At 48.4% G+C, this 16,637-nt stretch overlaps 1 protein-coding gene across 1 annotated transcript in view; it reads right to left on the bottom strand.

Moving 5' to 3' along the window:
- Positions 1 to 4,113: 4,113 nt before the first annotated feature.
- The window catches only part of CHRDL2 (chordin like 2), a 166,501-nt gene continuing 153,977 nt past the window's right edge, over positions 4,114 to 16,637 (bottom strand). Inside the window, exon 11 of the mRNA XM_082244745.1 lies at positions 4,114 to 4,723. Within this exon, the coding sequence (XP_082100871.1) occupies positions 4,644 to 4,723 (80 nt within the window). The 3' untranslated portion in view covers positions 4,114 to 4,643. The remainder of the gene's footprint in view (positions 4,724 to 16,637) is intronic.

Below are 16,637 nucleotides of genomic sequence, written 5' to 3' on the forward strand. Positions count from 1 at the left end.
TTAAGCCACCTTAAAGGGGTATTCCACTTGAGCATGAAAGGGATTTGCAAAAATACCACCTGCCCTTCCCCAATGGAACGACCTAGGCCTATTTCTGTGTGCAGTGCCATGGAGCCATGCAATGGCTGATCTCCCCTTTTGAAAGATGTTTTGAAGAAGGTCAGCAATGGTAGGCTGTATTTTTATCAGTATAGGTTTGATTTCAACTCACAAATGTTATTAGGAGCTGGAGATGTGAATATTGACTTTGTTTACAGTCAATGGGATGGCTAAAGCTGGTTGATTGGTTGTCCATTTAACTATACAGAAGTGTCATTAATATCCCCGGGGACCCCCATCACTGTATCTTAGGGATCTTGGATCAAATAATGGAAGACAGATTTCTGAGAGAGGCCGCCTCTCTGGTTTTTTCAATCAGGCCCATCTACTTATACTGAGACAATGGATAGCACCGGAGCCACCTACTTATAAGATGTGGTTGGAACGAATGTGTACTACTCTTCGTATGGAGAAGGTTATCTATCAGCATAGGGGGGCGCCTCAGAAGTTTTCTAGGGTATGGGGTGCGTGGTTGAACTGTCCGGGCATGGCCCCTAATGATCTCATTCTGGATCATTTGCTAATGTAGCTCTCAGGGTTGAACTTTTGTTTGCTTTTTGCTTGGTAAAGTGGGTTGAGGGTGTTTCACCCACTTTTTTATACTATTTTGTGTTCTCTATGCCTTGCACTGTGACCATATGTGTTGCTGTTGGGGTGAGTGGGGCATGTTGTGGGTTACATAATGTTTGCAGACTGTTGATGTTTTCTGACAGTTTTATTGATGTAATGGTGTGAGTTTCTCAATAAAGCTTTTCTTGATTTAAAAAAAAAAATACTGATCTACCGGTTGAGTTGAAGGTGGTGGTAGATCCTAAAGTTTTTGATGGATGATATTTCATAGTAAATTGGATAAATCATTTGGGGACCTTGGATATTAACTAAAGACAATGGAAAGCCAGTTTAATAGGATGCTTAGATGTGATCTTTCAACACACTTCAAGGGTTTCTCTCATCCTTTCTCAGGACTTTATAGAGTCAACATGTGTTGTCTAATGGTTGATATTTCAGAGTAAATATGGTAGACCATTCGGGGACCTTGGGTAGAACTTTAACTTGAAGAAATACCATGGCGAGCCAGTTTAATAGGATGCTCAGATTTGATCTTCCAACACATTTGTGGGGGTTCTCTCATCCTTTTTCAGGGCTTTAGAGTCAAAATCTGTTGTCCGATGATTGATATTTCAGAGTAAATATGGTAGACCATTCAGGGACCTTGGGTAGAACTTTAACATAGAGAAATACAATGGAAAGCCAATTCATTTAGGATGCTCAGATGTGATCTTCCAACACATTTGTGGGGGTTCTCTCATCCTTTTTCAGGGCTTTAGAGTCAAAATCTGTTGTCCGATGATTGATATTTCAGAGTAACTATGGTAGACCATTCGGGGACCTTGGGTAGAACTTTAACTTGAAGGATTACCACAGAGAGCCAATTTAATAGGATGCTCAGATGTGATCTTCCAACACATTTTTGTGGGGTTCTCTCACCCTTTTTCAGAGCTTTAGAATCAATACATGTACTGCGGTAATAACAGACAATTGTGGTTAACGAAAGATCAGGATAGAAAGGTAGGGAAGGATAGTAATCTGATGTCTGGGGTCTTTAAGGTTCTCCAACACACACTAACCCCAACTGTTCCTTGTCAGGCAACAAGGGCAGATTAGAGAACCCCTGTTGGCAACTAACTTCAAATAAAAAATGAATCAAATCTGAACCAGTTTTGGTGCTCCGTTGTCTTTTCCACTTTATTTCTGGTCTGATTTCTTTCTACCAATAAATGTAAAAATAAGGGCCTGTGTGTTGTATACAAGAGGTAGTGGCCATGATGGCTAGGGGTGATCCCTTTTATAAATTCATTTTTGCCATACCCCCCACCCTCTGTCATTCCCCATAGCAATATGGAAAGTCCCCTTGCCTTGCAGCCTGTGCATCTTTTAAAGTATTAAGAGAGCTAGTGCATGAACTTGGTCTTTTACATATGGCGGCACTCTGTGAGCCCCATTATATCTGAATGCACAGCATTTGCCTGCCAGAGCAATGTAAGCAATAAAGGAACAACCCAAGTTACTACAAGCCTTTCATTTTGAATTTGTCGGGGTACATAACTTGGAGCAGAACTAAATAAATAAGATAACTTAGAATCCCATAAGGGAACAATACCCCTGGCATTGTATGTTTAAAAGTGGACCTGTCATTCACAGAATTTTTATTTTTTTAGGCTTTCTTCTTCCAATTCACTGTGATCTAAAGCCATCAGAGAGGCACAAGGAAAAGATCTCTGCCCCCTCGCCCTCTGATTGTCCCACTAAACTTCCAGATTGTGGCTGTTATCAATTCACTAGGTAAATTATTACTACTTCTTTGGAATGAGGCCAATGCGCAAAGTTTCACCCTGTGCGCTACATGGGGAACCTATGGCTGAGAATTGTGAAATGTTATTGAATTGCTAAAAAGTGAACCAGTCACTTCACTACACTAGGTACCCTCCAGTCCCTCTGCTTAAAGAGGACCTTCACCCGTCCATCCTCTCCCATTTATTTTTTTATCCCTGCTTACCATGTGGTGTGTTGAGTACATTTCAGGTGCTCACCAACCTAGGGGATCCAGCAGTGTCCTGCTGAGATCCTCTCCTCTTCTTCCACTGCTCAGCCCCACACTGCCATGTTGTTTATGATATCATCAAGAGGCCCATTGGCTTTTTGGGGTTTATCCGTCCTGCTCCCCCATCCTCTTTTGTGAATGAAGGGCCTTGCCTTCTTGGATATGGGACATGCATATCCCAGAAGGCATAGCGAGCACTGTGTATGCCATCCCAGAAGGCATAGCGAGCACTGTGTATGCCATACGCCTAGGCCAGTGATGGCGAACCTTGGCACCCCAGATGTTTTGGAACTACATTTCCCATGATGCTCATGCACTCTGCAGTGTAGTTGAGCATCATGGGAAATGTAGTTTCAAAACATCTGGGGTGCCAAGGTTCGCCATCACTGGCCTAGGCAAATGGCATGCATGGGGGAAAGGGGGCAAAAAAGTAGTGCTAATCATTTGGAGGAGGGGTGGAAAGGAGGGAAGTATTTACAGAGGGTGAAGACCCGTTTTAATGTATTTTTAAAGGCAGAAGGTTTTTTACTTTAATATATTCTCTGCAATAAGGTAAGAAACCTACTGTGCCCCCCCCCCCCCCACCTATACTTACCCTGAGCCAATCCTTACCCAGGGCTGTGCTCAAGAGAAGCGGCTCTTTCTCCTCACTGGACATGAAGGCAGCAGTGGGAGCCAATGGCTCCTGATGCTGTCAACCACAGTCTGTAAAGAGAGAGTGGGGGCGGGGCTAAGCTGCGCTGTGTGTGTCAAATGACACACAGAGCCTGGCTCAGGATCAAGACCGCACGAGGGGCTCTGGGAAAGGGGGGGGGCCCGGTGCACTAGCGGGGGACCTCAGAAAAGAAGGTTTGGGGCTGCTTTGTGCAACACTATTGCATAGAACAGGTAAGTATAACATTACTGTATAATAAAAAAAAATCTTTACAATCACATTTAAGTTTACCTCTGCCCCACACTATTCTAATGCTGCCCTAGTAAGGGCATGAAAAATGGTCACTACCCAGTCGACAACTGAGAGTTTATGGCACTCCTCCTCCACCATGCCTTTTCAAAAGATGGATGCCACACTCCAAGCTCCGGTCTCAATGAATGTGGCATCAATCTCTTGAAAACACATGTGCATAGGGTGGGGAAGCGCCACAGGAGGAGTGGGAGGAACAATGCCCCGATGTTAATGTCAGTGGAAGGAATAGTGCCATAAAGGCCAGATAAAGGCAAGCAAGGGGCCACAGTTTGGAGACCACTGGTCTAGTGTGATGACATTGACAAGATCAGCCAGAGACCACTATGTAGAGCAGCTTTGGTGGACCGTTGGTTAGTGGGATGGTGGAGTAAGCTCCTGTGTACTAGTCCATCCCCTACTTTCATCAACCGTGTAGGGGTGGCTATTTTAATTATTTTAATTTTAGGCTGTGTGTTCAGACCAGTGATGCAATGAGATTGGCACTTGAGAAACATCCCACCCAAGTCTTGGGTTTTGTTCCTTAAAGCGGCGTTAAACAATTAGTAAACCAATTTGGAAATCAGAGGGTGTGAGTAATCCATTGATGGATGTGAATTTGGCAGTTATGATAAGATGAATGCAGTCGTTTTTTTACGTGTTAACCTCTCTCAATTCCAGCTCAGTAGGGAATCATTGAAGAGCAGGATCTCCCCGAAGATAGGGGAAGACTGGAGAGCACACAAAAGGATCTTACAGTTTAGTTCCTCTTACTCCCAAAGAAGTTTTTCCGGCCCACAGTCTATGGCCTCCTGGTCAGAGAACTCGGTTGTCAAGACAGCGGCCATCTTGCTTAAGACTTTCCAGTGCTGCAGCTGGTTCTCTGGGTTACAGCCACCTCTTGTGTTGGATTGGTTAGAAGTTGGCTTGAAATTTTTTCTCATCTCTTAGTATTGGGGGCTGGACATCAGTGACATCAGTAGAACGTTTTATTTCCCACTACAATGCTTCAGCCTGCATTTCAGAAATCTCTGTTATGTTCAGTTCGGGGGGCTGGGGCCTGAAAATGTTCCACTGACCTATGCAAAGGAAAGAAAAGAAAGCAAAATTGAAAGAGTTTAAAAGTACATATAACGCAGAAGTCAAACACACAATAAAACTAGATTAAGAAATAAAATAACAAATCTGAATGTTAATCTTAAACCCACAGTACAGTAATCCCCCGCTACATGGCGGTTCAGTTTTTGCGGTCCCGGTAATTCGCGTTTTTTTTTGTAATGTTATTTTACTATATAAATCATTAAAAATGAAAGATTTTTGTGTTTTTCATAGCTCTTGCTCTGTCTCTAAGTATCTTTTATGTGTTTAAATGAGTTTCTATTGTTTTAAAAGTGTGTTTAAAGACCTTAAAATGCTTCTACACGTACAGTGACAGTAAAAAAATCATGCCTACAATGCATTTTAATAGGGTTTTTCTATTTCGCGGAATTTCACTTTTCGCGGCTGGGTCCGGAACGTAACCCCCGCAATGGAGGGGGGTTTACTGTACTTTTTTTTCTGCCACTAGATGCCCTCAGCCTGATGGCCAGCATTAAGTAACCCCTTATGACGTCAATTTGATGACGAAACATATAAGACGTTACCTCTGTCGGACGCTAGCACGCCCACACCGCGGTTCGTTTGAGATTGTACATGCTGGCTTTTCTCGTGTATTCATGTGAGTGACTTTTTAAACAGTAAACTTTATTAATTGTTGAGACATACTACACCATTTGGCCCCTTTTTTGTTCTGAAGTACTTCCTCTCCAACACAAGCTGGAATTCGTGTGCTTGGTATTGCCAGTTTTGAGTACCTGTCACTACTGCCTTATATGACCACTCTGATCGAGGGTCATGTATGTCCGGTAAGCTGATTGAATATCCACAGGGTGATCGTTGCCTGTTTTCACCTTTCCTCACTGGTTTTGGACGTCTCCTTCTTATTTTTATTATGGACTTACAATATTGATGCCTAATATCTAGGTTTATCTAATATTGGATTTATGTTTTCAAACGGATGATGAACTTTTAACCAATTATTTATCATTTTATATTTATTGGCACTACCTTATTTCTATATTTATCCTTAGGTATGTAATCTTGCCTTTATGGTTGGCTGCCTTATTATTCTATTTTGTGGTATTTATGTTTTCCTGAGAGCAAAAAATTCTGCCTTTTCTATTAATTAACCCATGCCCTCTGAACCCAGGTCATCTCTCCTTCCCCCAGCTTGTGACTGGACAGTGCAAGGAGGAGCAGTACAGTGACAAACTCATCTTTCCATCACTCTGCTTTCTCCTAGCAGCATGCTTCTTGTTAACAAAAACTTATCGGCTTCTTGTGCTGCTTCTTCCTTTCACACTCCAGCCCTGCTGTACATGGACTGCAAAAGGTTGATACCAGGTCAAATTCAGATAGTCACACTGCCTGGTATTTTGGGGTTGGCCTGGAGATCAGCTTTAACATGTATATAATCCCTAACAATGAACTTCTCAGCAGAAAACTACAGGAGGGGGGCGGAGACAAGACCAGTCACCCTGTACAAGGAAAGAGAGCAGAAAACTATAGGAGGGGGCGGAGACAAGACCAGTCCACCCTGTACATGGAGAGAGAGCAGAAAACTACAGGAGGGGGCGGAGACCAGACCAGTCACCCTGTACAAGGAGAGAGAGCAGAAAACTACAGTGGGGGGGGGGGGGGGGGGCGGAGACAAGACCAGTCACCCTGTACAAGGAGAGAGCAGCAGTGAGCGGTCTTTATTACAGGAATTCTCACACTGGATTACTACATAGATCTAAAAGAAATACACAAAGCACACCGAGATTTAAAGATGAAAACACATGACCAATGTATTTAGAAAACATTTCCTTATATCCCGGAGTTCAGCTTTAAAGTGAATATCTCGGAAAAATAAAATATATTCAGTACATCTCTGCAGTACATGCACAGCTGCCATGCCGTACCCATTTTAAGGACCCTGCAAGTATAAATAAATCAGTTGATTTGCCAGAAATGTACTCAGTAGTGATCGACCGACATCGTTTTTTTAATGCCGATACCGATATTTTGGTCATCGTATATCAGTCGAAATTTTCGAACATGTAAAAAAAAAAATTTTTTTTTTTATTTATTTTTTTTATAAAGGTACTCCTTGTGGAGGGATCTGGGGGGTCCAAAAGACCCCAAACCCCTCCTCGGCACCGAAAAGCATTCAAAACGCCAAGTTTGGCTGGTTTGAATGCTGTCAGTTTTTTTAATTTGGCGATGAGTACCCGGAAGTGATGTCATGACATCACTTCCGGGATTTCTACAATGAGACGCAGTACACTGAGTCTTCTCTTCGGCGGAGGCGGTAGGATGCCCGGGTCTACCGGTTAGACGGGAGACCCGAGCGAGCCGTGGAAGGCGGCGGGAGGAGGGGAGGACATCCCCTCCCACTCCTTGTAATGACAGCCGAGAGGCTTCTCAGCCACATTGGTTGTCATTACAAGTCAGCCGACCGTCGGCCATGGACACCGATACCGGTACAAGCACTTTCCCTAAATATCGGCAATATCGGTAAATCCAAAAGCCGATTCCGATATATCAGGGAAAGTGCATATCGGCCCCTGATATAATCGGTCGATCCCTAGTACTCAACCCCTGTAGTGGGCTGACAACATGTTTGTGGACAGAGTGGTGTCAGCCCTGCCCAGTGCCTTTTGCTATACTGCTCAAACTCTCCCCCTTCTCAGATATCTACAACATAGCTAATCATTCTGTAGTCCAAGATAAGAAGCTGGTGGGGGGGGGGGGGGGGGAGACGCTAGTGAGGACACAAGAGAGCTCTCCATTTCTGAATACAACGGGACAAGATTTTTTTGGGACTTTGAATATGCCTCAAATAGTGATAAATATGCCTCCAATAGTGATAAATATACCTCCAATAGTGATAAATATACCTCCAATAGTGATAAATATACCTCCAATAGTGATAAATATGCCTCCAATAGTGATAAATATACCTCCAATAGTGATAAATATACCTCCAATAGTGATAAATATACCTCCAATAGTGATAAATATGCCTCCAATAGTGATAAAATATGCCTCCAATAGTGATAAATATACCTCCAATAGTGATAAATATGCCTCCAATAGTGATAAATATGCCTCCAATAGTGATAAATATACCTCCAATAGTGATAAATATGCCTCCAATAGTGATAAATATACCTTGAATAGTGATAAATATACCTCCAATAGTGATAAATATACCTCCAATAGTGATAATTATGCCTCCAATAGTGATAAATATGCCTCCAATAGTGATAAATATATCTCCAATAGTGATAATTATGCCTCCAATAGGGATAATTATGCCTCCAATAGTGATAAATATGCCTTCAATAGTGATAAATATGCCTCCAATAGTGATAAATATATCTCCAATAGTGATAAATATGCCTCCAATAGTGATAAATATGCCTCCAATAGTGATAAATATACCTCCAATAGTGATAAATATGCCTCCAATAGTGATAAATATACCCATCACGACAACCAATTAAAATTCACAACATTTTATTACAAAAGTGTAATATTAAGACCGTACATATAAAAACAATGTTCACACAATGCAACAATTGCATTGAAGGCCGACGTGTTTCGTGGGATACTCCGCTTCTTTAGGACTCTTCCGGCCCCAGAAACGTAATGACAATTTTTATAGACAACAAACACTCGCTGGAAGTGGATACACTTTAAAGGTGGGGGCGGGCACATGCAATAGGTGCCCCCGGCCTGTGGGAGGAACCAAAAGGGCACCCAATGGTTCAGTCCAAATCCTTACAAGGACATCTAAATATTCACGTACGTATATGTAAACGGCAATCGCACCACACATGTGAGGTATCACGTTCGAGCCAGAGCAATAATTCCAGCACCAGACCTGTGACTCCAAACTGATAACCTGTAAAGGCTTATAAACTGCCGCCTATGGAGATTTTGAAGTACCGTAATTTGGCGGCGTTCCACAAGCATGTGTGATTTTAAAGCGTGATATGTTAGGCATTGATTTACTCAGCGTAACTTCATCTTTTATATTTTACCAAACAATTGGGTATTATATTGTGTTTTTGCGCATGAAAATTCACCTAAGTGTATTTTTCCCCCAACCATTTTGCATCTAAAACCCGCCGAGCAAATACTGCGTGACATAAAAAATTTCAACACCCACCATTTTATTCTCTAGGGCCTCTGATTGAAAAAAAAAAAAAAAAATATATATATATATATAATGTTTGGGGGTTTTAAGTAATTTTATAGCAAAAAAAAAAAAAAGTAGATTTTTATATAAAGGTGAGAAGTGTCAGAAGTGGTAAAGTCCCAAAGAATTTTGGTGACTTTGTATTCGGTGTATTATGGTAGGAATGACGCATCCCATGGTGTAATTATGTTGACATCCAACACTCTACCCATACATATATACAGTCACCGGCCACTTTATTAGGTACGCCTTGCTAGTACCGGGTTGGACCCCTCTTCCTTCAGAACTGCCTTCATTCTTCGTGGAATAGATTCAATATGATGTTGGAAACATTTCTCAAAGATTTTGCTCCATAGTGACAACATCATCACACAGTTGCTGCAGATTTGTTGGCTGCACATCCATGATGAGAATCTCCTGCTCCACCACATCCCAAAGGTGCTCTATTGGATGAGATCTGGTGAGTGTGGAGGCCATTGGAGGACAGTGACCTCATTGTTATGGTGAAGAAAGCAGTGGTGAGATGATTGGAGCTTTGTGACATGGAGCATTATCCTGCTGGAAGAAGCCATCAGAAGATGGGGACACAGTAGTCATAAAGCAGGGATCTTCAAACTATGGCCCTCCAGTTGTTCAGGAACTACAATTCCCATCATGCCTAGTCATGTCTGTGAATGTCAGAGTTTTACAATGCCTCATGGGATGTGTAGTTCCTCAACAGCAGGAGGGTCGTAGTTTGAGGATCCTTGTCATAAAGGGATGGACATGGTCAGTAACAATACTCAGGTAGGCCGTGGTGTGTAAGCGATGCTCAATTGGTACTTAGGGGTCCACAGTGTGCCAAGAAAATATCCCCCACACTATTACACCACCACCACCAGCCTGAACCATTACCCCCCCCCCCCCACACACACCAATACACCACCACCACCAGCCTGAACCATTACCCCCCCCCCCCCCACACACACCAATACACCACCACCACCAGCCTGAACCATTACCCCCCCCCCCCCACACACACCAATACACCACCACCACCAGCCTGAACCATTACCCCCCCCCCCCCCACACACACACACACCAATACACCACCACCACCACCAGCCTGAACCATTACCCCCCCCCCCCCCACACACACACCAATACACCACCACCACCACCAGCCTGAACCATTACCCCCCCCCCACACACACACCAATACACCACCACCACCAGCCTGAACCATTACCCCCCCCACACACACCAATACACCACCACCACCACCACCAGCCTGAACCATTACCCCCCCCCCCCCCCACACACACCAATACACCACCACCACCACCACCAGCCTGAACCATTACCCCCCCCCCACACACACACCAATACACCACCACCACCACCAGCCTGAACCATTACCCCCCCCCCCACACACACACCAATACACCACCACCACCAGCCTGAACCATTACCCCCCCCACACACACCAATACACCACCACCACCACCACCAGCCTGAACCATTACCCCCCCCCCCCCCCCACACACACCAATACACCACCACCACCACCAGCCTGAACCATTACCCCCCCCCCCCCCCACACACACACCAATACACCACCACCACCAGCCTGAACCATTACCCCCCCCACACACACCAATACACCACCACCACCACCACCAGCCTGAACCATTACCCCCCCCACACACACACACACCAATACACCACCACCACCAGCCTGAACCATTACCCCCCCCCCCCCACACACACACACACCAATACACCACCACCACCAGCCTGAACCATTACCCCCCCCCCCCCACACACCAATACACCACCACCACCACCAGCCTGAACCATTAACCCCCCCCCCCCCACACACACACACCAATACACCACCACCACCAGCCTGAACCATTACCCCCCCCCCCCCACACACACACCACCACCACCACCAGCCTGAACCATTACTCCCCCCCCCTCCTCCACACCATTACACCACCACCACCAGCCTGAACCATTACCCCCCCCCCTCCTCCACACCATTACACCACCACCACCACCAGCCTGAACCATTACTCCCCCCCCCCCCCTCCTCCACACCATTACACCACCACCAGCAGCCTGAACCATTACCCCCCCCCCCCCCCCACCACACCAATACACCACCACCACCAGCCTGAACCATTACCCCCCCCCCCCTCCTCCACACCATTACACCACCACCACCACCAGCCTGAACCATTACCCCCCCCCCCCTCCTCTACACCATTACACCACCACCAGCAGCCTGAACCATTACCCCCCCCCCCCCCACACACACACACCAATACACCACCACCACCACCAGCCTGAACCATTACTCCCCCCCCCCTCCTCCACACCATTACACCACCACCACCAGCCTGAACCATTACCCCCCCCCCCACACATACACACCACCACCACCAGCCTGAACCATTACTCCTCCCCCCTCCTCCACACCATTACACCACCACCACCAGCCTGAACCATTACCCCCCCCCCCCACACACACACACCAATACACCACCACCACCAGCCTGAACCATTACCCCCCCCACCCCCACACACACACACCACCACCACCAGCCTGAACCATTACTCCCCCCCCCTCCTCCACACCATTACACCACCACCACCAGCCTGAACCATTACTCCCCCCCCCCTCCTCCACACCATTACACCACCACCACCACCAGCCTGAACCATTACACCCCCCCCCTCCTCCACACCATTACACCACCACCACCACCAGCCTGAACCATTACCCCCCCCCACACACACACACCAATACACCACCACCACCAGCCTGAACCATTACTCCCCCCCCCCTCCTCCACACCATTACACCACCACCAGCAGCCTGAACCATTACCCCCCCCCCCCACACACACCAATACACCACCACCACCAGCCTGAACCATTACCCCCCCCCTCCTCCACACCATTACACCACCACCACCACCAGCCTGAACCATTACCCCCCCCCCCCTCCTCTACACCATTACACCACCACCAGCAGCCTGAACCATTACCCCCCCCCCCCCCCCACACACACACACACCAATACACCACCACCACCACCAGCCTGAACCATTACTCCCCCCCCCCTCCTCCACACCATTACACCACCACCACCAGCCTGAACCATTACCCCCCCCCCCCCACACATACACACCACCACCACCAGCTTGAACCATTACTCCCCCCCCCTCCTCCACACCATTACACCACCACCACCAGCCTGAACCATTACCCCCCCCCCCACACACACACACCAATACACCACCACCACCAGCCTGAACCATTACCCCCCCCCCCCCCCACACACACACCAATACACCACCACCACCAGCCTGAACCATTACCCCCCCCCCCCCCCCACACACACACCACCACCACCAGCCTGAACCATTACTCCCCCCCCCTCCTCCACACCATTACACCACCACCACCAGCCTGAACCATTACTCCCCCCCCCCCCTCCTCCACACCATTACACCACCACCACCACCACCACCAGCCTGAACCATTACACCCCCCCCCTCCTCCACACCATTACACCACCACCAGCAGCCTGAACCATTACCCCCCCCCCCCCCCCACACACACCAATACACCACCACCACCAGCCTGAACCATTACCCCCGCCCCCCTCCTCCACACCATTACACCACCACCACCACCAGCCTGAACCATTACCCCCCCCCCTCCTCTACACCATTACACCACCACCAGCAGCCTGAACCATTACCCCCCCCCCCCCCCCCACACACACACACCAATACACCACCACCACCACCAGCCTGAACCATTACTCCCCCCCCCTCCTCCACACCATTACACCACCACCACCAGCAGCCTGAACCATTACCCCCCCCCCCACACACACCAATACACCACCACCACCAGCCTGAACCATTACCCCCCCCCCCTCCTCCACACCATTACACCACCACCACCACCAGCCTGAACCATTACCCCCCCCCCTCCTCCACACCATTACACCACCACCACCACCACCCTGAACCATTACCCCCCCCCCCTCCTCTACACCATTACACCACCACCACCAGCCTGAACCATTACCCCCCCCCTCCTCTACACCATTACACCACCACCACCAGCCTGAACCATTACTCCCCCCCCCTCCTCCACACCATTACACCACCACCACCACCAGCCTGAACCATTACCCCCCCCCCCCCTCCTCTACACCATTACACCACCACCACCAGCCTGAACCATTACCCCCCCCCCTCCTCTACACCATTACACCACCACCATCAGCCTGAACCATTACCCCCCCCCCCCCCTCTCCTCCTCCTCCCCACATCATTACACCACCACCACCACCCTGAACCATTACGCCCCCCCACACACCAATACACCACCACCACCAGCCTGAACCATTACTCCCCCCCCCCTCCTCCTCCACACCATTACACCACCACCACCAGCCTGAACCATTACCCCCCCCTCTCCTCCTCCTCCCCACATCATTACACCACCACCACCCTGAACCATTACGCCCCCCACACACCAATACACCACCACCAGCCTAAACCATTACCCCCCTCTCCTCCTCCACCCCACATCATTACACCACCACCAGCCTGAACCATTACGCCCCCCCCCCCCCACACACACCAATACACCACCACAACCAGCCTGAACCATTACCCCCCTCTCCTCCTCCTCCCCACATCATTACACCACCTCCACCACCAGCCTGAACCATTACACCCCCCCCACACACACCAATACACCACCACCACCAGCCTGAAGCATTACCCCCCCCTCTTCTTCTCCTCCCCACACCATTACACCACCGCCACCAGCCTGAACCATTACCCACCACCATTACACTACCACCACCAGCCTGAACCATTACCCCCTCTCCTCCTCCTCCCCCACACCATTACAGCACCACCACCAGCCTTAACCATTACCCCCCCCCACCATTACACCACCACCACCAGCCTGAACCATTACCCCCTCTCCTCCTCCTCCCCCACACCATTACAGCACCACCACCAGCCTTAACCATTACCCCCCCCCCCCACCATTACACCACCACCACCAGCCTGGACCATTACCCCCCTTCTCCTCCTCCTCCTCCCCCACACCATTACACCACCACCACTAGCCTGACCCATTACCCCCCCCCACACACACCATTACACCACCACCACCAGCCTGAACCATTACCCCCCCCCCCCCCCACACACCATTACACCACCACCAGCCTGAACCATTACCCCCCCTCTCCTCTTCCTCCCCACATCATTACACCACCACCACCAACCTGAACCATTACCCCCCCAACACCAGCCTGTACCATTACTCCCCTCCTCCTCCCCCACACCATTACACCACCACCACCAGCCTGAACCGGTGATACAAGGCAGGATGGATCCATGCACCAAATTCTGACCCGACCATCTGAATGTCGCAGCTGAAATGGAGACTCATCAGACAAGGCAACGTTTTTCCAATCTTCTATTGTCCAATTTTGGTGAGCCTGTGCCCATTATAGCCTCAGTTTCCTGTTTTTAGCTGACAGGAGTGGCACCTCTTTTTTAAGGTTCGAAGTGTTTTTTGCGTTCAGAGATGGTATTCTGCATACCTTGGATGCAATGAGTGGTTTTTGAGTTACTGTTGGCTTTCTATCATTTGGAACCAGTCTGCCTATTCTCCTCAGGCATTTTCCTCCATACAACTGCCGCTCACTGGATATTTTCTCTTTTTCCCATCATTCTCTGTAAACCCCGAGAGATTGTTGTGTGTGAAAATCCCAGTAGATCAGCGAGTTTTCAGCCCGTCTGGCACCAACAATCATGCCACGTTCAAAAGTCACCTAAATCCTCTCTCTTCCCCATTCTGATGCTCCGTTTGAAGTTCAGCAAGTCGTCTTCACCACATCTAGATGCCTAAATGCTTTGTGTTGCTGCCATGTGGTTGGCTGATTAGCAATTTGTGTTACCAAGCAATTGAACCGGTGTACCTAATAAAGTGGCCGGTGAATGTATAAGTGCACCTAATTTCTAACAAAATCAGCATTTTTTTTTTTTTTTTCACTTAGCAAACAGATAAAATAAAATGTTTCCATTGATAGATTTACTAAACCAAAAGGAAGGAAATAATCGGCATTGATTGTAAAGATGTACATAGACTTTAAGCAGAGAAGAATAGACAGTAATGTTCTGGAGAGAATACAGAAGGCCGGTTTCAGTGAAACCCGAGAAGGTGCCATTACTTTGCCAGGCCGGTGCCACGGACTATAAGGCAGTCATTTTTCACCCTTCGCTATGAATTGGCACCGTCTGCCCCCCGCCAGCTCTGGCACGGTCCCGTCTGCAATAGTTTTATTTATTTATTTTTAATTTTCTGGCTGTTAGAATTTTACAAGTGGTGTCACAGCTTGCGCGGCGAGGCCGTCGGTGAAAAACACGGGCTGATTTATGACGGTCCGGGGTAGTGCGCTCCACACTTAGGCTAGACTTCCTTACACTTCATAAGGGACCCATAAAACTCTGCGCAGAGGACTGCGGTTGCCCCGTCGTAAATTAGAGATTTGCAGCGCGAATGAGGTCATCTTAGAAAGCACAAACATCCCACGCCGGGGGAGTCAGACTGGAGTCCCCAATCCAATGCCCATCGCCAAACCCAAACCAAAAGGATAACGATGGAGAGTGGAAGGTGGGGGAAGGGAGACAGCGATGAAGGTTTTGGCGTGCTATTATGTCGCCAACTGACGCAACTAAGCTCCACCTTCTGCACCATTAACCACTTGATGCCCACGCTATAGCTGAAAGACGACTACAGCACGGGCTTCAAATGCTGGTAGGGCATACATGGACGTCCCCCTGTTCTCACGCCACCTGCGTGCCCCTTGAGACTCGGCTGATCACAGAGCAGGGTAAAGGGCCAATCACAACGGGCTCTTTACCATGTGATCAGCTGTCAGCGTGAGGAAAAGAAAAAAAAAAAAAACGTTAACCGACTTCTGTTAGAGGGACATCGGTCCCCTAAGTGCCCACCAGTGCCGCTATTCAGTGCTGACAATCAGTACCCACCAGTGCCGCCTCTCTGTGCAACCTATCAGTACTCATCAGTGCCACCCATCAGTAAAGCCTTATTAATGCATCCTGATTTGTGCCCACCAGTGCCGCCTCATCAGTGTCTATTAGTGCCACCTCTCTGTGCCGCCTATCAGCATCCATCAGTGCAGCGTCATCAGTGCCCACCAGCGCCACCTATCAGTGCCGCCTATCAGCACCCATCAGTACAGCCTCATTAGTGCCTCCTGATTAGTGCCCACCAGTGCCACCTCATCAGTGCCCATTAGTGCTCCCTCTCTGTGCCGCCTGTCAGCACCCATCAGTGTAACCTCATCAGTACCGACCAGCACCACCTATCAGTGCCCATCAGTGCCGCCTATCAGCACCTATCAGCACCCATCAGTGCAGCCTCATTAGTGCCTCCTGACTAGTGCCCACCAGTGCCGCCTCATCAGTGCCCATTAGTGCTACCTCTCTGTGCCGCCTATCAGCACCCATCAGTGCAGCCTCATCAGTGCCCACCAGCGCCACCTATCAGGGCCGCCTACCAGCACCCATCAGTGCCACCCCATTAGTGCCTCCTGATTAGTGCCCACCAGTGCTGCCTCATCAGTGCCCATTAGTGCTACCTCTCTGTGCCGC

Source organism: Pelophylax lessonae (genome assembly GCF_965119305.1).
Source record: "Pelophylax lessonae genome assembly, chromosome: 2".
Taxonomy (NCBI): Eukaryota; Metazoa; Chordata; class Amphibia; order Anura; family Ranidae; genus Pelophylax; species Pelophylax lessonae.